The 27,802-nt window shown below is 41.6% G+C and overlaps 3 protein-coding genes across 8 annotated transcripts in view; 2 read left to right on the top strand and 1 right to left on the bottom strand.

Annotated features, from left to right (window-relative positions):
• Positions 1–1,717, top strand: part of HECTD1 (HECT domain E3 ubiquitin protein ligase 1) — a 55,931-nt gene extending 54,214 nt beyond the window's left edge. For all 6 annotated transcript variants that reach the window (XM_010216509.2, XM_010216507.2, XM_088529224.1 and 3 more), the window contains 2 exons: positions 266–410; positions 768–1,717. In XM_010216509.2, the coding sequence (XP_010214811.2) occupies positions 266–410; positions 768–905 (283 nt within the window). In that variant the 3' untranslated portion in view covers positions 906–1,717. The remainder of the gene's footprint in view (positions 1–265; positions 411–767) is intronic.
• Positions 1,718–3,492: 1,775 nt separating this feature from the next.
• AP4S1 (adaptor related protein complex 4 subunit sigma 1) lies at positions 3,493–21,695 on the bottom strand. Its single transcript, XM_088529293.1, has 6 exons — positions 21,674–21,695; positions 14,345–14,545; positions 12,880–12,966; positions 11,782–11,850; positions 8,870–8,908; positions 3,493–3,683 (listed from the first exon to the last, which is right to left on the bottom strand). Exons 2-6 carry the CDS (start codon positions 14,480–14,482, stop codon positions 3,555–3,557), a joined length of 462 nt encoding a protein of 153 aa, XP_088385419.1. The 5' UTR covers positions 14,483–14,545; positions 21,674–21,695; the 3' UTR covers positions 3,493–3,554.
• Positions 21,696–22,013: 318 nt separating this feature from the next.
• STRN3 (striatin 3) overlaps positions 22,014–27,802 on the top strand; it is a 57,189-nt gene continuing 51,400 nt past the window's right edge. Inside the window, exon 1 of the mRNA XM_088529244.1 lies at positions 22,014–22,355. Within this exon, the coding sequence (XP_088385370.1) occupies positions 22,029–22,355 (327 nt within the window). The 5' untranslated portion in view covers positions 22,014–22,028. The remainder of the gene's footprint in view (positions 22,356–27,802) is intronic.

Raw genomic sequence — 27,802 nt, 5'->3', positions numbered from 1 at the left:
AACCTGAAGAATACTGCAAGATAAGAATAGAGAAGATCTTTTATCTACCTAATTTTTTGTGTGTGTAATATCCAGCAAAGAGAGTAAAGAAGCATTTAATCGTATTTTTAATGTTTTATTGCTTAACTCGGTGCTGAAGGGGCACTTGGTACCTTAGTGACTACTTACACTTGAGTGAAGGTGCTCCTCATTCTGTCTCCAGTGAAGACACCCTCTCGTGTTACGTTACCACAGCTGATGGCTTTGTGGTGTTGTGTATTTCCAGCCCCGGCTTCCTGCGCTTTGTCCGAGTGCTGTGTGGCATGTCTTCAGATGAAAGAAAGGCTTTTCTGCAGTTCACCACGGGTTGTTCAACGCTCCCACCAGGAGGACTGGCCAACCTTCACCCGCGCCTCACTGTTGTACGCAAGGTGCGGCGTCTTCGCGTTGCCCTTCACACCAGCTGCTTTAGCTTGCAGGTGTGACCTTTGCCACGTTAGAGAGGAATTAGTGATACTTCTTACTGTTCCTCATTTACACCACTCTGTTAAGCTTTCAGTGCTAACTTTTGTTCCAGGTCTCCTGTTTGACTATTTACAATACAGGAATTAAATGCATGAAGTAGATGAAATTCTAAGTTAGCTCGGAAGCTTTCGTGATGCTGCTGTTTATTGACGCCCTGGTCTTCTGCACATTAATTCCATGGATGAGAGGACCTGATAACTTGTAACTTCCATCTTAGAGCATTGGGAACAAGAGCAGTAACATCCGTTGTCGCTTCCTCTCAGGTGGACGCCACGGATGCGAGTTACCCGTCGGTGAACACGTGCGTGCACTACCTGAAGCTGCCCGAGTATTCCTCCGAGGAGATCATGAGGGAGCGCCTGCTGGCCGCCACCATGGAGAAGGGCTTCCACCTCAACTGAGCCACCCCTGCGGCCGCCGCGGGAGCAGGGGCGTTGACACTAGCGAAGCCTCTTGTGTTTGTGTGCAAAAAATACGATCTCCACGCTGTGCTCTGAAGACTTGCCTTGTTTTCACCTCTGAGGCTTTAGGAACATGTGGAATAAGTTTGTTAGCTGCTAATGACAATAAATCCTTGTTACTACACAGCCAGCAAGAAATTGGCACAGAACACTGTGTGATGCTTCAAGGGCTTGCACAACTGGAAATTAAGGTGGTTCTGTTTGACTGTTCCAAAGAACAGATCATCAGTTTTCAGTGTTCACTGATACAAATTTCTAACAGTGTATTTGTGTAAAGTTTGTCATTTAATACCTTGTACACTACAGTTGCCATCACTGATCCCTGTTTCGCTGGCTTTACGCTAACTGGTCAGAAACTTGCTTCCTTAAAACTTAGAGTTAATGGGCATCTCCAGCTTTTCTTTTTTAATGGTGCCTGCACTATTGGAGTATCTTAGTGGGTTTTTGCATATAATCATGCACATCCCCTCTTTTTTTTCTTTCAAGTGGGAATATATTTTAATTTCTCAAATGCCCTGCTTAAAGATCAAATCCTTAAGTGTGTTTGTGCAGCTCAACAATAAAGCTATTAAGAAAACACTGGTTCCTAGTACAAGGCACACTTAAAGCAAGTTTTACTTTTGGTTGTATTTTCTTTGTATATTATAAACATTTATTTAACTTGTTGCAGTTTGAAGTTGAAAAGAAAAAAGAAAAAAAACCCCGATGTGTAAGCTCAACAGTAATCATTAAAATGTTTGCAGCGTACAAAACTGTCTCCTCTGAATATTTCATTAACATTTTTCAAATCTTATTAAAACTGCACATTCTGAATAATGTGCCTTTTGTCAAGGGTAGAAACAATCCATGTGAGTAACCGTTCTCACTCATCTGTGGGATCAGCTTTTGTCTTTTGTTCTTTAATGAGGCAGCGTAGCTTTTTAAGAACTCGCCTGGCAGTGCCACCGTTGCATGTGGCCCTTTTCTCTGCATTTTGCTGTGCGTCGGGTACCTGTGTACCTGAGGCTGGAATTCCTCACATTGGAGTGACCCGTGGCTCACGGAGCGCAGCCGCTTTAGCCTCCCTTGGCATGGGATGCGCGTCTTGGTGTCAGGGCTGAGGTACTGCTTGGTAAATAGTGACTGACTTAGAACACAAGGAAGCCAAAAATGTATTAGCATGTCTTTAATATCTTGATACCATAAAAGAAAAACTAGTACTCCTGCAATAAATAGACTTTTTTTTTTCCTTTGGTACTTAAGTTTTGCGTGGGCCTGTGCTGAGATGACAGTAGTGCTCGCGTGCCTCAAACTGCTGAGATCCTGGACTGATGGTTCTAGACTGTGGGCAGTGCTCGCTTTATCTGTGAGTAGAGGTCCACAAAACTGTATTTAATATCTTCAATTAAAAATTAGGAGATGCTTGATAACTTGCAAGAAATGTTTGTACTTGGTGGTGTCTCCAGGGCACAGAACTGGGAGGCCACTCGGGTTCCCTGGGTGAGAGAAGGAAAACAACTTGGGAGCTGGGGACTGTGCTCCCCACAACACGTTACTCGGTACGTGGTAGAGCCTGCTTTCTAGATGCCCCTCAGACTCAGATCAGTCTAGCCCCTCGCTTACACAGGTCCACGCAACGGGCGCTGTTTCAGCGTCAGGTCATGCCTAGTGCGAGTTTGGCTGCTGCGGAGGGGCCGGGTGCCTTCCTTGTAGGAAGGTAAGTGGAGGGGACACCGGCTGCCGATTCGTGCTCGATTTGGTCCCTAGCATACGCATGCAAGGCAACGTTTTGTTACTGAGCTACCACCTTCTGCTCCAGCAGGGAGAGGTGATTTGGTAGTGAGAAACTTGCATATTTTTGCTATGCACCATTCGTAGTGTTTATGATCGTAACATGTGGCTAGAGAAATATGAGAGTTTAAAAAAAAAAAAAAAAAAAAAGACTATGCTGAGATACAAAAGATTTTGTGTAATTTATGGAACCAATATGTATATGATAAAAGGTAATGCTTTGATTTTTAATTATTTTTTATTAAAGTTACAATACTGCAAGTGCCAAATATTTCAAGTTACAACTTCCACAGTGTGCAGGAATCTTCAATACATCTATGGTTCTGTTGTTCACATTTCTTTCATAACCATGATTTCTGTTGGCAAGGGAAATGAAACCAACTTTTTGATGAAGGCTGAACCTGGTGGTCATAAAAGTTACAGAAATTTAATATACATTTGTTTGAAAAGAAGAATTTAAGTGAAATTGTATTTCTGTATTTTCTGTCTTCTCCTAGGCCTGGCACTATGCTACATAATATGAGTGAAACCTCTAGAAAAAGAGTAAGTTTCCATTATTTTGTCCTCAGGGAATTTAAAAAAAAAAAAAAAAAAAAAAAGTGTTTCAGAAAGATTTCTGCTGTGTCAATAGAAAGTTGCAAATTAAGAATCCACTTTGTGCTTAGTCACGTCTTTCCATTGGGTAGACAGGGTAGTAAAGAGAAATTCTGGATATTTTCCAAGTAGTTTGAATATTGTTGCTGCGCAGGGAGCAGCGTGCCGTCGGCGTGGCCTCCGTGGTCGTGCTGTCCTTGGAAGATGCTGGCGTCTGGCATCTTGCTAATTTTCTGCCACTTTGTCGAGCACCAGTAGAGGGGCAAGAATTCTGTTTCTGTTCGTTTCCACGATGCAACCATTTAGCACCATTTCATCCAAAATGATGTGCACTCTGTCCAAATTGAACATTATCTAAAGCATTTCAAGTTAAGAATATTTTGACATGCATGAAAATAATTGAGAGAGAATCTCTGGCATCTCAGTTCTTGGTTTTGATTAGAATTTCTAAATGTTGGTTTGCTTCACTGTTTATTAGTGCTCATGGTCAGTTCAACTGAGCTGTTTTTTCCTGGCCACTGAGATGTCCAAAGTTTGTAGCAGATAAGATAAAGCACCCACCAAGGTTGCATTTTGGAAGCTTATCATATAGTAGTAAAAGAAAGGCAAGCTTGCACTTACCTAGGTGGTTATTTTTACTATTGGGTACTATTTACTGCTTGAATACAAAATACTGTTATCAAGGGACAACCAACTTGAATGTGAAAATGCAAATACTCTGCATTTCTCCTAAATAAATTTTTAGGAATTTGTTGACAAATGACCAACAATCTCATTCTTAAATATTTTTTTTCTTGCCCTAAGTTGCTTATGGTGTGTATTCAACCTGCTTGAAAATAGCTTCCCAAAGGGAACCAGCTGGTATGAAAGAGCTGATGCATCAATTTAACAACAAACCTCATAAAGGAGAGTAAATAAATGGCTCATTTACTTTGGGTAACGATGACTGGCTCAGACTCGTCTTTTAAAATGTCCAAGTGGAGATGCTGCCTGTCTCACGCTCAAAGCCACGCAGGCCCTGGGCCGAGTTCTTCCTCAGCCTGGGGACTTCCAAACAGGCAAGTGGAGCTGGGACAGAGGCAGCTGCAGCAGCTGCTTCTGTTTAAGGTTGTTATCCCAGATGTGGAAGGAAGTGTGATGCTCCTGCTGTAGGAGGGGCTGCACAGGGTGCCGTTTTGTCCAGCATCAGCACGATTAATGATTCGGCTGCTCCAATAAATGTGTTTTGCTTGGCCAAGAGTGAAATAGGTGTAGGTATCTGTGACTGCAGAGTTCAAGCCCCCAGCTAACTTTCTTGAGAAGAGAAGAGAGGGGTGTTGGGGATGGGCATGGTTAACCAGAAAGCTTCCACTTTTCTGGTCTAAGCCTGTCCACGTAGTTCTAATCCCAGGCTGCTCTCTGAATTTAGCCACAGGCCTCAAATGCACCTAACAATCAGATCCAGGTCGTCAGTACTGATAAACAGCACTGTCCTGAAAGCTGTACTGATCTCAGATGCTGTGAGTATGGAGAGAGAAGCAGCTCTTTTCCTTTGCTTGGCGGATTAAAGATCTCAGACAAAATTCTTCTAATATTGTACTTTTTGGAAAAAGATTCAGGAAAGATCTCTCCCCTCACGTTTGGAAGGTCTCAAGGCAGCCTGATCCCTCTCCCCAACACCCAGGTTTGTGTCTCGGTTCCGTTCCCCCGTGGCCATGCCGTGCTGCTCGTGGCACAGCCAGCCTCCCCACTGAGCAGTCATGGTGCTTGCTTCTCTTCCTTGCGCCTTGTGCCTGGCCTCTACTCCTGCATCTTAGCCCTACAAGCCTGAACGTGCTGCCCCCCGAGGGTCACTTGTCCCCGCTCCTCAGCGATACTCGTTCTCTGTCACATGCTTGGCCAGTGATCCCAGCTCTCAGGCTTTCGAGTGCTGCAGTCAGAGATCCGGATCCCACTGAAGAGCGGCCAACTGACCCCATCTGACTAAGAGGAGGAAGAGGACATGTACTCTGCCCAGTGTCCTGCTTCCACAAAGGCTCCTGCCTGCCCCCACGGCACCTCTGTGGGGCCTCACAGCTCTAAGAGGCATTCTGTAACCGAGAGCCTGCGCCCCATTCATCCCCGCGGCTCTGCAAATGCGTCAGAGCACCCAGCAAGTAGGAGACCCCACAGGGCTCAGCTTCTGCATAGGCTGGAAGTTCACTATGTTCTTTGGCTCATGGATTTCACCCAAAGCTACTCAGGGTGTGAACCTGGTGCCTACTGAAACTAATACTTAAATCCTGTGCTGGCTTTCAGTGACCTAAGGAGCTATTTCCCTACTGAGGAACTAGTGATGCTTTTCTACTCTCACAAGCAGGTTTTACAGCCTGCATGTACAGAGAGGAGCTGGAGATGATGCATTACCTTGTGTCTCCTTCCCAGAACTATCACACAGGCAGATAGCCGGGTGGAGAAGGAAGGAAGGCATAAAAAGGCATATTCAAGCCTTGTTTATGACTTACACCTTCTCCACTGAGGGGCATGTTCAGGTATCTCAGGGTTTCCTAGGTGAGTAACTAAGGGTGTGCACAGGTTTAAGAGATGATAAGGTGCAGCCACCACTTTGTGACCAGGCAGCACACCCAAGAGCGCAAACAAAGGCTCTGTGGGTGACAGTGGCTTAAGTGGCAGATGCTTTGCTACTGAATATACACTCATTGCAAAACTTTGACTGTCATCCTGGCCACAACTCTTCAACTAAAGGTTACCTTCTGCTGCTTGCTTTTTTTTTTCCTTTTTTTTTAATGTAAGGTTAATAAACCTCATCTATTCTGACTTTATCTTTACCAACATTTTCTTTAAAGCAACTTCTACCTATCTAATGGCAGGTTAATTTTAGGTGCTGAATGATTTAGGTGCTGGTTTAATGCTGCTTTCTGCGTGTTTTTTTTCCTCAAATAACTCTGCGCACATTAAATAGGGGGCAAATGGTACCTTCAAATTCTGTGATATTGTAGGTTATCTACCAGCCCCTACTTTGGGAGCAACCAGCGGCTCCTACTCAGTTACTCCTTGTGGGTCTAGCCTTACTGAAGGCTGGTGCTGTCCCTTATGTGAGAACATCTCTTCCTACATCACAGCCCAAAGGGAAACTTTCTTTTAGTGAACAAGCAGTTGGAAACTAATACGATAGGTTTCCATTTTATCCTCTTCTTTCACAGTAGACACTGACGTGTAGCATTAGAAGCTCTCAGTATGAATTTATCATTTGATTTTTCTCATCTTAAATATGCCATACTACTTAAATGTGCCATATTCTGGAAGTGTTATTCCACAGGAGACAGAATACAATGACTCACAGAAGTATTTCCTGTCTCAGAGCCTTTTATCTGCGAAGCAGAAGAATAAACTAGTTGCAAGGGGATGTCATTTTTTTACATCAAGATGATGTTTGAATGCTTCGTTCTAGAGACCTCTGGCTCCTCCACCTCTCCCTCAGCTTGGCTCTTCCATAAGCTGTGTCTCCAAGGGTGCTGAACTTCACCAGCTCAGGCTACAGAAAAGCCAACCTTTAGCCATTTAACCATTCTTAGCAATATATTATCCTCTACAAAGCTGCTGTAATAACCTGTAAATGTATTTTTCTTGTAATTATTATTATTTTGTCATAATAGCTCCAAGAAGGAGGATCCTACACCACCCAAGCCGTGATCTTAGAGCTACATAAAATTCCACCCACTAGTTGATACACAAAAGCTCCTCTAGTGATTAAAACACACGAGGAAGCAAGGGGGCTAGAACAGTTCTAGCACTTACTTACTCATTCAGCTGTCCCGCAACACAATTAATTAAATACTCAGAGCAGTTTCAAACGGCGGCGGGGGGAGCCCCGGCTGCTCCCAGGCTCGGGGGAAGGAAGGGCTTGGCACTGAAGCACACGCCTGAGCCCACGTTCCCAAGCAGCTGCAGCCGGAGGTTGGGAATGCTTTAAAGACCAGCGGGCAAGCTGCCTTCGTGCCAGCAATAACTCACCAGTGCCTCAGCAACAACTTTTAGGTTTAACGGTGGTTTGCTCTGAATGGGTGAAGAGCTTTGATGTGATTTTGCTCTACTTTTTGCGTTTTGGATCTCATATAGATTCTTACTGTAATTTTCATATTAGTAAATATTATTTTCAGTATAAAATAACTGCTATCGCTTTTAAAAGAAACTTCATGTGAATCTCTACACAAAAAGAGTAGGACAGAGAGAGGAAGTGATGCGCATCTCCAGCCAGGTACTCAGCATACAAAGAGTCTATAAATAAAGCTTGATATTTGCTGCTACAGACCCTGAGTTTGCGCTTCCTCCCTCAGCTATTATGCATACAAGCTAATTATACTCTGTGTAAGAGGTAGCTATGACTGTTTGGCTGTTTGGCACAGGAAATGGGTTAATCCCAGGTGGGGATATTATTTTATGCTTTATGAAAGGCATAATGACGGATTATTCTTTTCACTGCATTAACAGCTAAGACACTTGTGGTCCAGATCCTATATTGTTTCTCTGGACCTGTTTATCTCCTATTCAAGGAGTTGTCAAAAATAAATACAAAACTGAACAGCCTGTATTAATGCTTAAATATGGTAATTAAAATTAATTTTAAGCATTTGATTCCAGACTGACAACAGTATTTCAGGTGTATTACCGAAACCCTTTGTACCAGCAGTACCTCATATGACCAGCCACATTTCTAGTCATGAGGATGGTTGAACTACAACTTGAAACTACAACCCAGGGGAAATCTGGGACAGGAAAAACTGAGGAGGAAGAAGATTGAAGGACTAGGATTAGATATCTACTGTGAAAGAAGGTCTTTGCACTACATTCTCCTACTACATCCTACTTTGCAGTTTAGTATTTGGTACTATATTTTATTTATTTATTGTATTTAAGTATTAAGGTTGTATTTTAGCACTTAGCATTTGTATTTGATTTTATTTCAGTTCGATTGTATTTTATCTAATAACTGTTAGCCAGTACTTGTGAAAATATGGCTGTATATGGAAAAAAATCTGTTTGCATCTGTTGCAATGGCTGTTTTCCTAAGTTTCCTCCTCCTGACCTTCTCTTTTCTGTTTCTGACATAAAAAGTACAACTCACCTAGACTTTCATAAGGCAAGTGAAAGCCTAATCTTGCAATGATCCTTCTGCTCTACTATTTAAATCCCCACACAGCTATAATGTTTACTTATTATTGTAACATATTTCAATGTGTATTTTATTGTAAATTTAAAGAAAAATAATCCTCACTTGAGCCTGAAAGGTCCCCAGAAACATAATTGTTCATGTCTAGCTGTTGGCGTGACATAGTTCTCTGAAAGCGCATTCTGCCTGTCCTACTTTAAATGATACCAGGTTAATCTTAATGGCTGAAGATTTAAGCAGGAGACCCTCATGAATATTAGCCACATCTTCTAATGGGTGCCAGAATATTGCTACTTACTCCAGGTGCAAAATCTGTGAAGCCATGACTCTGCCTGGTCTTATCCCTGTGGCATTCAGCAGTATGATGACATTATGAACTGGTACATCATACACAAATTTCTGATATTGAAAAGGATACATCTAATTCACTCTGAAATAAATTAAAGAAAAAAAAAAGCAGACGACCATTAATTACAGTTTTATCTTTCATCTCATCAAACATTGTCATTTAACATTGTCATTTCACGTCATTAAACATGACACAAGAGTCCCTTTAGAGGATAAAGGAAGTCCTCAAAATACAGATGCAAAACTTCAGGGCTATCCAGTTTTCTGTTTTGGACTGCACAGATCCATGTTCTAAACTGTAAGCCTCCTTTGCCTTTGGGTCACCTGCCTTCGTAACAAGAGATAACATGCTGAAATTTTTACTAAGAAAAACACTGAGATGAGACACTAGTAACCTTTGGAATAAATGCAGTGCTGCCTGGCTGAGCGGGTAGAGAAATAGGCTAAAGCAGTATTGCTAATCACGCCACCTCCCGTCCTATGTTCCTCCTACAAAAACAGGTTGTTGATGCCAACTTTACAATTTACCTAAACATGCATTAAAAAATTTGCTGCATATCGTTTCCATGACAAAACCTCTATATTGTGCATGCCCATGGCTGTGGGAGCCAGGGCAGGATATATTAGAGAAGACAGGCCGGTTGCAGCCTTGGAGCCCTCACACTTCTTAACTTCTGCTCTAGCCTGAGCAGGACAATTCCCATTGTCATCCCTTCCTTTCTGTCCTTGGCCTGGCTCCCTGACAAGTTTTAGCCACGCGGAACTGAAGGGCTGGAAGCGCCCGTGTCGCCAGGAGAGGGGGGGTGTCTCGCAGAGCTGCCTCGGCGCTCCTGAGACGTGACTCACTTGCTAGAGATCCCTGCTGCTCCCACTGACCATAATGGCAGCATCAGATGACCAGACTTCTAACTTGGGTGCCTCAGTTAAGTATCTAAATTTAGGAACAATTAATCACAGCCTCAGTGATTAAGATCCTGCCCAGTTAGGGTGGAGCTTTCCTAATCTCTGCTTAAAGACAGATCCCATTCCCACACAACTTCTTCCTCTGCTGCTGAAGGAATTTAGGACTTTTGCCTCTACGGATTCTATTTAAAGCTTAGCTCTGGATTTCGGGGAAGAGTTTCCACTTACAAAATTACTAATGCTATCATGCTCTAAAGACGCTCTAAACAGGTGGTTCTAGTCTATAGGCCTCTCATGCCCACCCTACTGCCCAATCCTCACTTATCCTTCCATTAAGAAGCTTTTATGCTTCACAAAAATTACACTTCAAGAGCCTGATTAATTTGACATTACTTAATATTAAAAGGAAGTTGAAGGGGTGGAGTATGTATTTTGAACAAAATGCAGAGTAGGTAGCTAGGATGAAAATGAACAGGACTCGTAATTAAATCTCAGAAGCAACTTTGAAGACTTGCCCTAATTCTGTGAATGCTTGTTTTGATATCTGAATTCAAGCTCTGTAAACTCAGTTAGATAAAAACAGCTTATGTGAGAATGTTTATAAGTCACAAAATTAAAAATACAGAGATGACAAAATGTCCCTCTAGAGCAGGACAGATGTTCTTCTCCTTCTCACAGTTCTGCTGCTGTTGTTACCATCATCATTTGGGATTCTGCTAAAATTCTGAAAAGCTTAATCATTTATCCAGAACAGTATTTGACCTAATACTTTCTTGGTCTGTGGTTTCTACCAGAAACCCCAGCTAGAATTATAGCCCTGTTATTCAGCGTTCTGCTATTCATTATGTATTATATGCCATTAAAAATAGCACCGTGGAATGGTATGAGATCTCTTTAACCACTCCCCTTTTCAGTTCTCCTAATTTTAAACCCCAACTTTTATGAGTAAAACCAAAATCTCTCTTATGATGAATTCAAAAAATTTCTAACAACTATCAGTATATGGATTACATCTGTAATCCAGCCAAGAAATGCTTCATCTTGTGTTTAGACATATAAGAATTATATCTATTTTTGTTCTACCTCAACCAAAAAGAAAGAAAAAAACAACAACTTGAGAAAAAGCTGGCAGCTATTAGCTCAGTTAGATAAACAAGACACTGGTAGGTTTTACTGTTCATTCTTGTGCTGTGAGGATCAAGCTCCATTCCTCACTATCACTGCTTACATTGTGAGTGCAATCCTCATTCGCATGTTTTAGTACATCCAGAAAGGGAGATGCTATTTTCAGTAGAGCGTTAGCTGAGATAACAGCCTGGAGCCTTTGCCGGGCACTGGGATGGGGTTTGCAGCGGGTTACCTGGCCTCACCGAGCCGGCCCCTGGACGTGCACAGAAGTGCTCTCAGCTCTGCTCTTCCCCTTCTGCCTGCTGCAGCGCTGTGCTGGAAAATCCCTGATACAACCCCTGCGTACTGGCCATTTGTGTGTAAAGCAATTACCACACCCTCAAGCTGATAGACTCTGGCAGAAATTCTATCCAATCTTCTTTTGTAAGAAGGTTATCTAATACATTTCAATATAACCAAACTGAAACTCTGCCTAAGTATGACTTCAGCCAGATTTTTCTAGAAAGATCTTTAGAAATCCTTTATTAAGCAATATTTAATAGCATAAGCTCTATTCAGGATTATAACGCTGCATTTTCAAACTTTGTTGAACAACAACAAAAAAATCTCACACCAGGATGAGTGGCATCATTTTAACTGGAGCTATGTCTGATGTTGAATTCTTACCTAACTGACTGTGTAATAGCTGTTTTATCAGAGCGCCACCGTTGTGTGACAATAATTTGGGAGCGCTAGCAGAGATTAGATGCTGTGGTTTCATTTGTTCCAGCTTTCTAAACTTGTTCAGCATGAGTGATGGATTTTGCATTCATGCACAATCCTGCATAAATACTAAAAAAAAAAAAAAAATCCTGATTCATTCCCTGAAGCAACCACAGTTTTGAAAGAGAAGAAATGTTTTGTAATAGATTCGATCTCACTTACCACTCTGCTGAAATATTTGTCCAAAACTTCCACAAAGTTATGAATTAGCTCATATACCGCCATCTCATTCTGAAATTAAATTAAAAACAATGGAATGTTAAATGAATGGGCAGAAGATAGGATAGCATTATTTGAATCTGTGATGTATGTAAAGTAGAAAATATTACCAAGTCCTATAGCAAAATGCACAAACTCAGGCTGTCAGTGCGGACACACACCTAAGGCCCCAGGGGTGCTCTGGAGCAGAACCTCAGGACAGGCCAGCCACATGGGCAAACACCACAGGGTGCCTTTGAGCCTGGCCGGGCTGCTGCCAGCCTGCTGCATCCCTTCTTCTACCAGCAGCAGTGCTAGCTAAAGACACCTAAGTAGGCTATGTCTGCCCATGCTGAAGAGGCATCTGCCAGCTGCAGGAGAGCCACACCAGGAACTGCTGCAGCAGCATAGAGTGATTTTGCATGGTACACCAAGGCCAGAAGAATTTGCTCTGAATTGCATGTCCTTATAACTGTGAGAGACCCCCTTATCTTCCACACAGCCCCATTATGATCTGGGGCAATAAGCTCTAAATTTCTGAGAACTGGGTACCAATGCAAACACTAAAGCCTTGCAGGTGCCACCTGAGGACATGCAATAGTAGTACTTGTCATTTTTCAGTCAGATATTAAAAATATATATATACAAAAAAAGGCATCTCTCCAGCTGACAGTCTGGAAATTCCTTCTTTGCCCAATTAGGTTAAGACCAACAAGTAGTTAGGAGGTCACTGTTGATGAGACATCTGATCCAACTGTAGTGCTTAGATTTGCTGAGAAGCTCCATCTCCATTAACCAAACGTAACCTCAGAAAGCAGAACCAGCATAAGGCTCATGAAGACTATCTCGTGGTAAGAGTTCAGTCTGCTTCAAGAGAAGGAAGTCAGACTTACCAGATTTTCTTTTACACTTCTTTTTATTTAATAGCAATAAAAATAATTTTGCAATAACTGCTTGAAATTCCCTGACTGCATAATTCTGCAAAATTCCATCGTGGAAAGACCAAGCTCTTGATTGCAAGTAATACACACTTATATTTCAAGAGCTTATATAATTTCTTACCTCTGTCTCATTGATTCCAACGACTACAAAAAGGGCTGCATACTGTCGGTAGACCAGCTTAAAGTCCTTATACTCAATGAAAGAGCACTAGGCAGAAACAAAAATAGTCAAACACAGTATTTTCCACTGAAGCATAATGCATTATTATAATACATATAATACCCAAGGGGCTGAAACTTTCATTTACATTGTATGGCTACAAAGAGCAATATCCCCCAAACCATTGTCCTGAAGGAAATCTAGCAGCTTATTTACCTATTACATAAGGCTTTTCATCTGCTCATCTTAAAAGCCTTTTCATATGCAAGACTGAGGATACACAGAGCTGTAGTAATTTGTGCAGGATTATGCAAGAGTTTCCCTTAAATCTTCAAATGGCCACACTTCCAAAAGAGACAACCTAAAGCTCATTTTCATATTTAGAAAAAAAAAAAAAAAAAAAAAAAAAAAAGGAAATACCAGAGTATTGAACTTGCAGACACAAGGGGAAAACCTGTATGTATTTCACAATGGGAGGGAAGCCAGTAGATGGTGCTGTTACTCATTGCTTTGTAAGTACCCTTTTTAAAAGCAGCGTTCTGTTCAGTTCCTGAAATGGTAGTCAGTGAGCGCACTGGCACTTCTTCCACTAAAGTCTCTGTTTAAAGAACTCTTGCGAGCAGAATCGGGAAGGTTAATTTCTTTAGGCAGTGTCAATTCTGTGAACTCAAGTATTGTGTAGGAAATGGTATTTTTACTGAGGTTTTCTAGAGTAAAATATGTGATGACTACTCTTCAAGGACGCACACAGTTAATGAAAAATAAAGAAGCTGACTTCAGCAAAACAAACCCCAAAACCCCACTCAGATTCCAAGTCAGAAATTTCTCTTCAGCTGCAAACCAACTTGCTTGACAATTCTGCTGAGTTTGGTACTCCTCTTAAAGAGCCAAAACATGAGCCATGAAAATTTAACTTTCCTTTAAGAAAAATTTCAACTTTTGTGTTTTCTGACTTTCTTGCATGAAAAATGAACTTTCATTTTAAAACAGAATACCTAAAAGAAGGTTTAGAAATCGTATTAATAATAATAATTTAAAAATTAGATCAGAATTTCATGATCTGAGAACTTAAAGCTGCCAATTCTGTATTTGTTACTTTCTGGCAAAGCAGCAATAACATCTATCTATAGATCACTGCTAGACAAGTAGTAACAGGATAAAAGAAATTCTCCCTGGACTTCTGGGCTCCTTTGAAGAAAGGGATGACTCTCTAAACCTCGGAAAAAATGTATGACAGATTATCTGGGGGAATATATAATCTAGAAAAACAGCTCTTCTCTTCACGGGTACAAAGGAAGTAATGGTCAGTAATGGAGGCTCGTATACTTGCTTTTCAGTATTATTTACATAAAAGGTGTGGGATGCTAATGTTTTACAATCTGTTTTAAGATGACATGCCTAGAGAAAAAAAAATACAAAAGTTTACCTGATCCTTTGAACGGGTCAGACAGTGTTTGATTACTTCAGCTTCCAGCATTGTCCGTTTATGAATTTCCACATGCTCATAATATCTTGAGAGTCTCGTCTGACCTTGTTTGTTTACCATAAGAAAAAATTTTATCATTTCTTTTTTTTTGTTAATCTCAGCTGTAGCTTTGAATATAGGGTGCAGTAATTGAAAGTATTTCTGTGGGGGGAGAGAGAGAGGAAAAAAAAAGCACACACAGGAGTTATAAAAGATTTCATAAAACCCACCAGCACAAATTCACATTTATTTATAGACTGAGCATATTGCTAGATTGTAGAATACAGAAAAACAGCTCTGGTCTTTCTGCATACATTTGAGGGAAAACATCTTATTAGCATTTTACCCAATACCAAAACCTAAGATTAACACAGTAGGCATTTGCTCAAAAAAGTCAAATTCGTCACTTTGTCTTTTCTTGGGCTGACCAAAACCCTGTTTTTGGCAGCCTACTTTCCCATAATGAATGCAAAGGTAGGTTCTGCACTTGACGAAAACTATGTGTGGCTCTTAGCTAATGAGAAATCTGTTCATGTTAATTGCTCAAAACAGCCTAATTTCAGGCTACGTTAATATTTAAATATAGCTGTAAAATGTAACTATGCTATACAAAACGTATGATGGAAAAGGCTATCGAAGGGAGTGCAGCATATATCAGTATCTGCTTGTGAAACAAGTAACTGAAATCTTTAACTTTTTCTGCACATTTCAAAACATGAAACTGCAGAATATATTTTTTTTTAAAATAAAAGTTCTGGGTTATTTTCTTTAAACCAGAAACCAGTCACTGTAATGCTTTCCATCTGTCTCTGTATTTGGATCACAGACTTATTGGCCCATATGCTCTTGAGGTCTACGCACTGGAAATACAGCAACTACTGCAAAAGCCATTTCTGTATGCCAACTCCAAAGGTTTGTTCCTTGCCAGGTGCTTTACCAAGGTATAATACAACTACTATCCCCATGATCTGACAGTTTTCGTGAGAAAGTAAAAACTGAAGAAGACATGTCAAGAATCCACAGAACAAAATGATACAGTTTTTTATGATATATCTTAATGCAGAAAATGCATTTCAGCATTAAGGGAAAACATACGAAGAACAGGATTGGTTTCTGAGTCAGCAACTTTGCAAATCCTTAAACATACACTTACTTTTTATAACTAGGGAAGCTGCAGAGGTGCTGCGTCACACTATAAAGAATTTGGACAGACTTGCCTCCTATTTGTGGCTGATTCTTTCATGAATTTGTTATTTTTCTGAATACTTCATGAAAGCAATATAAAGAATTCCAATAAATTGTGATATCATTACATACCATGAAGTGTTGCTTACTTCTGATTAATATTGGTCACTTAATTATTTTCTGAAAGAAAAGCCACTTATATTAGCATCACATATATCTCAAGAAAGTGATCACATTATCCTCAGTATACGGTGTTTTATTCCATACACAAATAAGTTTACATTTCTAGTCTATCTGCACTTATTAGACCTGATAATTAGAACTCATTTCTTAACTAAATGAAGTTTGATGATTTATAAATAACATTATTTACAGCCTCAGAAGTATTGCCAGTAATATACCTGAAGCCATATCAAAATTGGAACTTTAGGAACTGAAGAACTGACAAAATAAAAATTTGAGCTTTTTTGCTAAATATATCTCCTGAAAGAATAAGTAAAAGTTGCCACTGGGGCATTTCTTATCCTTGAGTAAGTACCATGTGATCTGAGCAGTTCTAAAATAGATATGGGCGGGGAGAAATCACACAACAAATCACAAATACAGACTCACACTGACTTATTTCAGAAAAGCATCCTGGGAGGAAATGCAGTTCTTGCAGATTAACACTGTATCTGAATGGGCAGAGGGTGAGTATATACATATTCTCCACTAAATCTGTGCAAGTCCTCCAAGTGAAAGCAACTATCAGCAGTTATCACCTCACAGGGAAAACTCTCCTCTCACATTATCCTGTGTCTGCAAGAAAACTTACTGTTATTCTGTTCATTTCTCTCTAATCTGCTCTAGTTTGTGGGGCACCTCCAGGGAAAGGGAGTCCCAAAGGAGAATCAGTACAAATTCCCCCAGAACCTGTTTGGAACGAGGACAGCCTACAGCCTAGTAGCTCTCTCACTTGCCGCAAACACTGCAAGGTCTCTTTATGCTGAGGATACATATGTACAGTTGTTGCTTCACTTGGACAGAACAGTCACGAATATCAGTAAATGCTAGTGAAAAAACAGGTGTTGTGATGAACACAGCTTGTGGACTGCAGGACCAGCGGGGCCGCTTCCCTGAGAACAATCACCTAGGCAATTAGAACACAAAATAAGGACCTAGAGGGATGTTTATTAAGCAATCTTCACTGTTTGATGGCAGCTTAGGCTACATTTATGAGGAAATGGGAATCTTTATGATCTTTTTTGCATTTCAGGTGCAGCTATTTTTTCCTGTTCTATTTTGTACTTCTGCTTGAAGTTACAGAGTTGCAATAAGAAGAGGTGCCTTACTATTTTGAGGAACAAATTGCAAAAGGCAGAACAGTGAGATGAACAAGTTAGTTTGGGATGCAAGGCTTCCAAAAGTAGTGACAGCAATGAGCGATTCCTTTCAGGCCAGAATAAGGCACTCTTCCTTTAATCCAACTTCGGGAACAAAAGAAACCTAAACCCTGAGAGGTCCTAGAAAAAGGGCTGTGGTCTGAAAAAAGACTAACCTAAGAAATGACACTTACTATTTTTAACGAAAAATTAGCAATCTGAGAGACCAAGAGCATGTTGTTCCTCCCAATTGCAAAGTGCATCTCTCTGAGGAACAAAGACACTAAGACAGAGACACATTTTTTCATTTCTTAGGTTTCTCTACTATCTTTGTGTTTGGTACTGCTGATATATGGACTAATAGCCCTTTGTTTTGAGCAACTTGTTTCTAAGCTTATTTAAAATGTAGTCATGTATGGGACTCAGGAGCATAACCCAAGTCCTGTTCTCAGAAAGCATCCAAGTTACGTAATTCCCTCTTAGAGGAGTAAAAGCCTGAGGCATAACATGTCAAAGGATATTCTTGTTGGAGGATATTCAGGAGAAAGGGAGGACTGGGGTAAAACTACCCCAGCAGCCTAACAGAGTTATTGCATTTTGAGTCATCTCACAGAAAAACAGATGAAGAATTGAATCACGTGGATCCTCACACAAGATTGGTCCTAATCCTAACTATTCTCTTATTAATTTAATCTTTCTACATGGCTAGTCCTTTTCTCATGTTATAACTACTTTACCTGTATGTATTCTTTTGAATGCCCTAGATTGTTTTACACATCAAACTATTACAGATCATAATTCCTTTTTAATCCTTGAAAATTCTCTTAACAGCATGGGTATTAAAAAAAAAAGGGGGGGGGGCGGGAGAGGGAAAGAACCCAGCTTTAGTAGAGGTAGAGATACAGTAGAACTGTGATGGCTAATCTGGAATTTTTCTGTCATTTATATCAGAACAGGTGATTAATGTACAAAACAGAGACGTCTACTGGTATCACTAATCACTCATGCAAGTATTTTCAGTTTTACTACAGGCCAAAAGATAAATAGATTCCAAAATTACATCCATAAACATTGCTCACACAAATGGCAGTACAAGCACACAGCTGTGTGCACAAATATCACAGAATCACAGAATTGTTGAGGTTGGAAGGAATCACTAGAGATCATCTAGTCACTGGAATAAATTCTCTGATTTGCATGGGTAAATTAATAAAAAAAAGAGATTTTAAAAAGCATGAAGCATAGTTTTGGAAGCTGCCTTTAAGAAGTACTCCAGCGTTAAAAATAAAAATATCTTAAGATTTTAATTTCCTTTAAAAATAATTCTGAAAAATTATCCTGTAGGAACAAAAGCCTAGGTTTGCACAATTTACACAAAAACAGAGCTTTGTTTCTATCGACAAAGCTTATTTCTCACCCTTTCATCTTTGCTTACAACCAGAACACGTTAAAATGAATTTTCCATATATAAAATGCAAAGACGTGTGAAGTGAAGCTCCGCCAAGCTCTGTGCTTTAGAAGCTCCCCTTTATGTTCAATAACCATCTATTTAAGACAGTTCCATTTCCTGTTACGATCCTCATGCACCGTTCTGTCCTGCACGTACCTGCACATGTACATGCAGATTCATACAACTGCAAAAGGAATTACTGGTTTGAAGCATTCAGAAACAATGGTTCAAGGAAACTGGTGCAAGATGCAAGTCTTTCATATCTCTGCCATTATTTTCTTCATTTTAGTAATGAAAAGGCATCACTATCTGAAGGCTGTTTGTCAGAAATGAATAGGCATTCTCCTTCCAGGTCACTGGACAACTATCTGCATCGCAAATGGAACAGAGGACTGGAAGGGACTACCCAGATCCTGATGGACTGTCAAGCCCAGCTCTCCCAATTGCAGGCAGCCATGCATTACAAAATTTTGTCCAGAATAGCCTACAGCATTATTCCCCTATCTATGGAACACCTACAAATCTATATGACAAAATGAACTCCCGAGAAGCAAAACCTAAAAGCCTCATTAAAAAAAGAAATACACATACACACATCTGTATATCTCATGGAGAGAGCACAGCATCAGTTAAAAGATGTAAACAATGTCTTAAAATTGCAAACTTTCTTTCAAATCAAATTTGAGTGGCTCTCTCCTATATTTCCTTTGCAAGAAATCTGCTCTGTAAGCATAATTTCACATACGCATCTATTACAGTGTAACTACTGTAATTTAAATATATCTTGACACACTGTGTTTAAAATGGTACCCTCTTTAAAGCAGCTCCTGCAGATAATCATCTATGAGAGAGACTGGTATCGTGATTAGCCTGTGTGACTCATGTTGTAGATTGACATATCAACTATGCAATCCTTGAGGAATTACAATAGAATGGCTTTAACTCATTCTAAACCAGCAGACAGACTGGAGATGAAGGACCCTGGAGAGATCGGCTCCTTGATTTTACTGCCCTTAAGCAGGCTCATCCTCCTTGCCTGCACAGATAGCTAAGTTGTTTGTGAAACATTTACCTAAAAGCCTTGTATTCAAGCCAAATATAAACCCATCTGGTTTACTTCAGAACAAGGAGCTGATGGTTCAGGAATGGCTTCCAAGACGGGCCAGCTCTGTAGGCAGCAGTAACCTCATAAGACACCTCACTGAGAGTTGTCCTGTTTGTGAGTCACACCCTAAACCAGTATCCGGAAAGACCTCGCAGAGAGGCAAAGCCTGCAGTACCTGTTCTGTGGATAGGAAACAATCTTAAACCTCCAGCGTGGCCAACCCTGAAAACTCCACATGCAGAAAACTCAACAGAACGTAATTTTAAGTACTCCTCCAGTAGATACAAACACTGGACATTAGCTTATTTTCCTCCAAAGATTCCATCAATATTTATATATTCTCTGTTACATAATTAACAAAAACAACTCGAGTTTCAGAATTTCAAGCTGGTAATTGAGCTTACAGCTCATTTCTCATCTCATTGAGATTACAGCTGTCATTCAAATTAGCTTTCTGCCTATTGCAGAGGTAAAACCACTTAACCAGGAAATAGAAGAGAAAGAAAAATGTCTAACTGGTAGAGGAACTAGCATCAGACAGCATGAGAACAAGTATATTGTGTCATTCACATCAGTCTATTAAACTATATGGCTACACACTTACTGTAAAAAGGTATGTAATAAATGAAAACATTTTTGTATGGCAAATCTTGCTACTGTACAAAACATCAAAGGATAAAACACTTTGTCTATGCTGCTTTAAAAGAAATCACTGTCTTCAACTCCAGGACCTAATATTTTTAAAAAGTAACCTTATTATTCTAGAGAAGTAGGAGGAAGGAAAGAGCAAAAAAGTTTTCCTTTGCTGCTTAGTTGTCAAAATCTTGGCCGAATATAGTAACAATGAAACTGCAGTAATTCCTGTATACTCAGGAACAGGGAATGTCTAAAAGATTGTAACTGAAAAAAAAAAGGCTACATTTGTTGAGAGGTAAGTGTTGTCTTTTGGTAATGATTCAGTACTGTCCTTGCACAACGAAAAAGATCTGCTGATGTGGAAATAGGTTGGATTTAAATTGACGAATCTGTGTGGAATCGGGAAGATTGTTGGATTAAGTTTTAGTAGGAAATGATTCAGTGCGGAAGACAGATAGGAATGGGTAAAACAACTGAATTATCAGAACGCATCCAAGGAAGGACAGATTAGTAGACAAACGCCAGTTCTTAAGGAGACAAGCTGTATTTATTTTTCAGTAATTAATACATTCCAGATTTATCTGGAGTGAACTTCGTTTAGGAAACTATCCATATTCTTACTGAATGATTACGGTATGCAGCCATTTGCAAAAGAGGCAAAAGAAAATCCATCTTACTACAGTGGGTGACTGGTAAGTCATTTCAAATAGGAGGTGATAACTTATAAAAGCTGCATTTCAGAGTAATAATTTGTAACTGAGATAACTCAACTTTATCCATACGACAGTAATAAATGAGACAATCACCTCCACAGACAAAACCAACCAGGTGAAACAACCCAGTACTGCCCTGGGAAAAAAAGTCTCTCTCATGTGGAAAATACTTGGAGAGGAGGAGGACAGAAAACATGCGCTTCATCTTCTTATCAAGGGGCACAGAAAAAACATTACGCATATCCCTCATCATTCAGTGAGATACCTCAAAACAACAATCATCCATTAAAAATGATCAGGGAACTTCTCCAGACATACCATGAATTTAAGAAACCTCTTTGAAACTTCCCTACCTGGTGAGGTAAATTACACTACATTTTAAGGCCGTCGACGCTGCTTTTTCCCCAGCACACGAGCCAAGCAGGGTGCTCGCCGTGCTCCTCACGCCTGGGCTGCCTCGGCCGCGGGCCAACACCTGCCCAGAGAAGAGAAACACTGCTTTTGGCCCAGCACATCATCCTTTATTTCGTATACAACAGAAAAAAATGAGAACAGCAAGTAGCCTGAACAAGAAGTATTCCTACAAACGCTTCCAAAATACTTCCTAAACGCCTAGTGCTTGCTGGCGCTGCGTCCTGGCACGACGTTCCTGCCCAATGTGGCCCAAACCGCCACTCTCACAGCTTCCCTCCCCCCGCCGCAGTCCCGCGGCCGCTGCTGCTCAACGGATTTCAAGGGACGCAGCGGCTCCCCCCGCGGCCGCCAACCGCCCCCCCGCCCGGGCACCATCTTAACCGGGGCGGCCTGAGGGCGCAGGGGCCGCCCGCGGCCGCCGCTCACCTCCCTGCCGCGCGCAGGCGCATGCGCACGCGCAGCGCAACGGCCGTGCCCGGCGGCGGCGGCGCGAGGGCAGCGGCTCCCGGCATCCCGCGCGCGCCGTTCGGCTCCGCTCCGCTCCGCTCCCCGCCGCGGGTGGGTGGGCCCGTGGCGCGGCGGCTCTAATGGCGGCTGGCGGCGGCTCCGCGCTGCGCTGACACACGGATACCCCTCGGCGCGGCCCGCCCGCCGCCGCGCGCCCGGCCCGCCTCGCCCCAGCCGGCCCCGCTCGGCCCCGGGCCGGCCCCTGCTGCAGGCCCCGCGGCGGGACGACGCCGTCGACGACGAGGAGGAGAAGGAGGAGGGCTCCCCGCAGACAATGGACGAGCACCCCGGAGCCGGAGGAGGCGGCGGGATGGCGGCCGGCGCGAGGCCGCAGCAGCCGCCCCAGCCCGGCGGCAACGTGAGCCTGCAGCCGGGCGCGGGCTGCGCGGGCGCCGGCGCAGCGGGCGCGGGAGGCGGCGGAGGGCAGCAGGCGCCGCCGCCGCAGGGCCCCGCGGCGCCGGCCGGCCAGGAGGCGGCGGGCCCGGCCGAGCTGCGGCCGCAGCACTACACGATCCCGGGCATCCTGCACTACATCCAGCACGAGTGGGCCCGCTTCGAGATGGAGCGGGCGCACTGGGAGGTGGAGCGGGCCGAACTGCAGGTAGGCGCGGGCGGCGGAGCCCGCCGGGGGCCCGGTAGCCGTGCGGAGGCCACTGCGCCTCGGAGGCCGCGGAGCTTGAGGAGGGCGCGCGGGCGAAGCGCGGGGCCGGGCGGTGGCGGCGCAGCCCCTCACGGCCTGAGCTGAGCGCCTTTCCCTGGGGCAGCCATTTTGATTTTACATGGCGCCCGCCTGCGCTCTGGCCCCGGAGGCAGCGGCGGCGCGACCCGGAGGCCGGGCCGCTGTCCGGCCTGGGCCGGGTCAGAACCGCAGCCCTGTCAGCTGCTGCCGGGGCGCCCCGAGCACTCGGGCTCGGGGCTCGGCGGCCGCCGTGGAGAGCCGGAGTCCCCGGGCCCGGGAGGCTGAGGCCTGTGTGGGACACGGGGGGCGCCCGCTGCCCGCGGAGAAGGCCAAGCACCAGGAAAGGTGCTCAGGAGGCCTCACCTGCGGGGTTTCGCAGGCATCGGGGTCTGGGTCAGGCTGCACACGCCCTCCGCCTTCCTCCCACACTCCTGAGAGGTTTCACCTCGGAGAAGCGACCGCTTAGGAGTAGGGAGGGAACGGCGGGTCTGGAGCATGGGCTGTGTTTTAGCATACACAATCATGCAGACTCTGTACCAGAGCAGAAACTGAGCAACTCTGAGAGCAGCTCCTCTCCCTGAGGAGAAGGGAGAAGTGCTTACCACTTTCACAAAGAAAGGACAAGGAAAGCGATTAGCACCATAGACCACTTCCAAGTTACATTTGCTTTTAGTAACAGGAAGAGTACCTCTACTGATTTCATTTGCACATTAAAATTAAACTGTACATGTACTGCCATATATCTTCATACAGTTTGCAAAACCTACTTTTTTGAGTTATCTGTATAAGAATGAGTGAGTGATTATCCATTTTATATGACAAAACTATAGACCATGATGGTCAACAAACTTGGCTGCTTGCAAGGCTTTTTTTTTTATGATTTATGTATTGAGTGAATGTTTGCTGTGTTGAAGCAGCATTCTGTCAAATTGCAATGTAATTAGAGTCTTTAATAGCGTGTTGCAACAGCAGCCAACTTTCATGATGTTCTTTCAGGACTTCTCAACTCTGTAATAAGCATATGCTTTGGACTTTTTTTTTAATAGCTGTAATTAAGAAAGACTCCCCCAGAAAGAGCAAATGAAAAGGCTCCATATTTACTTTGCTTACTATCTAGCTATTTTGAGAAATGTGACACAGTTCTTTCCAAAATCAATTTGGTGCATATTGGTGGGATTTTTCAGTAGAGAACAGTGAGCTATTTCTCTAGTATTCTCAGCAGTATGGTACTGTGATTATAAGCAAGTTACTTAGTGGTATTCATTAGCAAAGAAAATCATCTGAAAATATTTATGTATATGAATGTTATTTTAAAATGAAGTACCTCATTCTAAGCTCTAAATGCAAAGCTTGATTCCAAGACCTTGAAAGCTGTATGTGACAGCAGAGCACTGCTGTGAACTCATGTGGCCTCTAGACACTATGATGTGTTCTTGCCAAGTCTTCTGCCTTTGCTTGTAATTGTTTGTCATCCATGGTCATACTGTTTCACTTGCTTGCATGTTATTTCTGGATGTTCTAACCCTGGCTGTGTGTGTGTTGATTCGCTCGACTTCATGTGTGCATCACGTCATGGGACACAACAGCCGTATCGCTGCACAGTGTCTGTGCATGAGGGTGTCTCTTTTTATACCATGGGAAGCCTAGGATAGAAGTGTAGGGAGCATTGCTATTGGATTTGAAATGTCAACCCATATGGTGGTGTAACTGTTACAGAAATATTTTGACAATATATTTGGGAGAGATGTGTTCAACAGGCCTGCTTTCTTCTCTTCCTCCCCCCCCCCCTTTTTTTTCTTCTCTCCTCAGATTGTGAAGTTACAGTTTATTTTGTGAATAATAAAACCTTAATGTTTCAGACCCCAAACTAGAGTTTTGCCTGTTGAAACTGCTGTTTATCAGTGTGATCCTAGTAGATGTAGGAGTTTTCAGAGAACTGAGGCTTCCTAGGTTGAAAGAACACTTCAGTAGCATGAAACAGATATTTAATATGAAGTATGTACATGAGAATTGGATTTCTTAGATGCCATTCTCATCTTTGCATGTAATTTATTCCTTCTTTCAATGTTACAGTAAGCTCCATAAACGTTCATTTTCAGTGCTGGTAATTACAGGCTTCTTTCAAACGAAGTTAATCCAATAACTTTGCAAATGACTTAATAACTTTGCAAAAGTATGTGGGGGGAAAAAAAAACAAATGACAGCAGTACTTCGTGATTTTTTTTTTTGTTTGAATTGACCTGTTTAGAAGATTGGATTTTCGGTTGTGTTCTTTAGAAGAATAAGACACTTTATTTGCAGTATGAAACTAATATCACTTTGGGGTGATTTATTTCCCTCCATTCCTCTCCTCTCCTCTTTTTTTTTTCTTTTTTTCTTGTCTTTTTTTCTCTGTAGAATTAAAGTACCTCAGAACTACCAACTTCTGGTAAGAGTGTCCTTTCTATGTTGGAGAATGTGGGACAGTGTCTCGTAGCAAAAGCTTTTTCTTTTTGGGGTCATGTAATGATATCAGATGCTTTGTTTAGTTGTTCAACCTGGGTATATGACAATATTTTATAATTACTTTAACTTACAAGCTGCTTACACCACAGTCATAGTGATTGGTCTCAACCGTTAAGCTTTGAGGCAGTCTTGTGCTGATGACTTAAATCATCACATTCATTTTAGACTCTTAAGACCCTGACTCGTAAAAGTTAATAGCTTTTACACTGTCTTTTCAAGGTATTGAGGTACCCGTGTGCATAACTGAAGCAGCCTAATTATGTCAAACCTGTATGTACAGAGTCGAGTATTAAAGTGTTGAATATCAGAGTGCAGTGCTTAAAACATAGCGTGTTTTTCTCATGGTTTGTAATACTGGCTGCCACAGTACCTTTTTCTTAAAGCGTTTTCTCACTGCTCTGTGTGAAGGAACTAATCTGCCTTTACTCTGTGTAGATCTTTAAGAGTAATAGGCAGGATCTGTTCTGTGAATTGACAGAAAAATGATTCTCACTGTAACAAATAATGTGTAATTACAAGTGTAATTTTGATCTGTTCATAAATGACCTCGACATTGGTAGCTGTTATACTGAGATAAATTCAGTCCCTGTTAAGGTGTTTTTGCACTGAAGAGTAGGAGTAGCAGCTCACGTCACTCCATGCTGCATTTTTGAGAGTATTGCTTCCTTTGAGGGACAAGTGATCTGTAATCTCGTAAAAGAAATACGAATGGGGATGCTTTTCGGAGGTGCGCATACAGAAGCCCTCGGAGAAGGAAGATAAAGATATGTCAGGAAGAGTCGCAAGGAGGGGTGGGGGAAAGGAGGAGGAAAGACTTCAAAACTGCAGTAATAAAAATCTGGCAACTTATATAATACCTGGAAAAGTCAACAGGATTCTTCTTTCTTTTAGGGCTTCATAGATTGATATGCTTTGCTAGAATCATGATCTCAACGGTATGATAAAATAATGCATTTTCTTTGTACCTTCATAAGTAAATAAAAATAAATTCCCTCCAATATTGTAAAATCATACTAGACAGTACATGCCACATTGGAATGTTTTATTAAATAGGAAGAATAATTTGAAGAATAATTCAGAAACAGAAGTACTGTAAACAATGTGTGGTGTATGTATGGCTATATGATACACAGTATGCATCCCACAAGAGAACCTGAATATTAATAAGCTTCATAGTCCATTTTCCATACTAAATAATACCTTTAGTGTTATATTCAGTTCCTAATTTATCTCTTACGAATGTGTGTGTTTTTTTTTTCCTAGTTATTCTGTAACATTATGGAATGTTGGTTATCTACCATTTAGTGCTCTGTACATCAGCGTTGGGAGGGGAAGAAAGATACAGCAGCAAAATTCCAGATTTTACCAGCTTCTTTGGTGGGGCAGGGGGAAGCGGCTCATCTTATGAATTTTGAAAACCTAGTGAATACTGAAGAATTACATGACAGTATTAGGCCGTTTCTTCTGCTTAAAGTGTGTGTGTGTATATATATATATATATTTATTTATTTTCCTGGAGGTCTTTCCAGTGAGAGGTGAATAGAATTCAGAAATTGCCGACTTCACATGTACGGCATATGTGTAAGTATATGTAAACGTGCAGATAGAGTGAGCTGGATGAGACTATATTCGGAGTGTACACAAACAGTCCAGTAGCATTAGGTTTCAGCATTTACCAAGTGTAATAATTACTTGCTGAAATGCATAGCTGTGTATTTTGGTTTATTGCAAGTTTGAGCAGGGGAAATAGTTTGGGGAATATTTCTTGAAGTTGGAGGAACAAATCTTGTGGTAGCAAAAACTTCACCTTGCTTGGAGCAAGTGAATAACTTTACTGCTGATAGATCAGATGTGAAGAAAGTAGTAAGGATTGTAAAATGGTCATTGTTTAATGCAATTTTGTGTATGAGCGATTTTGTAGATGCTAGAAGCTTGTTGAGCTGAAGGTGTTTGGAGGAGTTTATGTAAGAAAAGTCTTTGAGGACTTCTGAACTGAAAGATGGTACCTCTCACTTAGGGCACTGGGGCTACAAGTTTCTGGTGGTTACAGAGTTATTTTCAGGTTTCTGTAATGTATCCAAGGATCTGCTTGTCTGGCTATGGTTAGAAGTGGGACACTGGGGTAGCAGTGCTGACCAATCATAGTCATTCTTGAGTTTCCATGGCCAATAAAGTAGGTCTGAAATGGTTTTTTGTTTTGAAATACAATAGTGGTGTTTTGATACTATTTTGTTTAAATAGCAAAACGTAGTTGATACCAGAGGGGGTTGTGAGAGATTATATAAAATTTACGGATAGGAAATGTGCATGTTATAGTTGTGCATTGCACAACTGTATTTTAGTCATATATTGTTCTTTTTGAAAATTGTTTTTTTCTTAGAAAATTGCTGTTGAAAAATATGCATAACTGGTAAACTGCAGAGTTCAGAGCGTCTTATGGGCATAACCCAATATTCATTCTGAAATGAAGCATAACTACTAAGACATTCTTAAACCAGACAGGATTTAAACAGCAGTGAAAAGCTGGTCAACATTCTTATTTGAGAATATTTGCAAATTCCTGAAGTATGCTAGTAATATCTGAAATGGCTGGCTTCTGCTCGTGCAAGCTGTTACAGTACTTCCTGTGGAAAATACTAAAGTACTTCTCTGTGCTAATAAATAAAACTTCTTCACACACCATATTATGCTTGCATATTTGCAATTGTTTTATGCTGAAAACAGTTCCAGTATCATACACATATAGAAGTTTTTAAAATAGAAGCTTTCATTCATTAATAATTTATCTAAATAATGATAAAAATGAGTACAGATTTTGTGGGATTTTGCAGTTTAGAACACTGAATTGAGAGGTATATTTTGTG

Source organism: Tinamus guttatus, unplaced genomic scaffold, assembly GCF_059628265.1.
Source record: "Tinamus guttatus ecotype Peru unplaced genomic scaffold, ASM5962826v1 Tinamus_guttatus_pri_ptg000327l, whole genome shotgun sequence".
Lineage (NCBI taxonomy): Eukaryota > Metazoa > Chordata > Aves > Tinamiformes > Tinamidae > Tinamus > Tinamus guttatus.
Note: the sequence above shows the minus strand (reverse complement) of the source record. Positions and strands in the feature narration are given on the sequence as shown.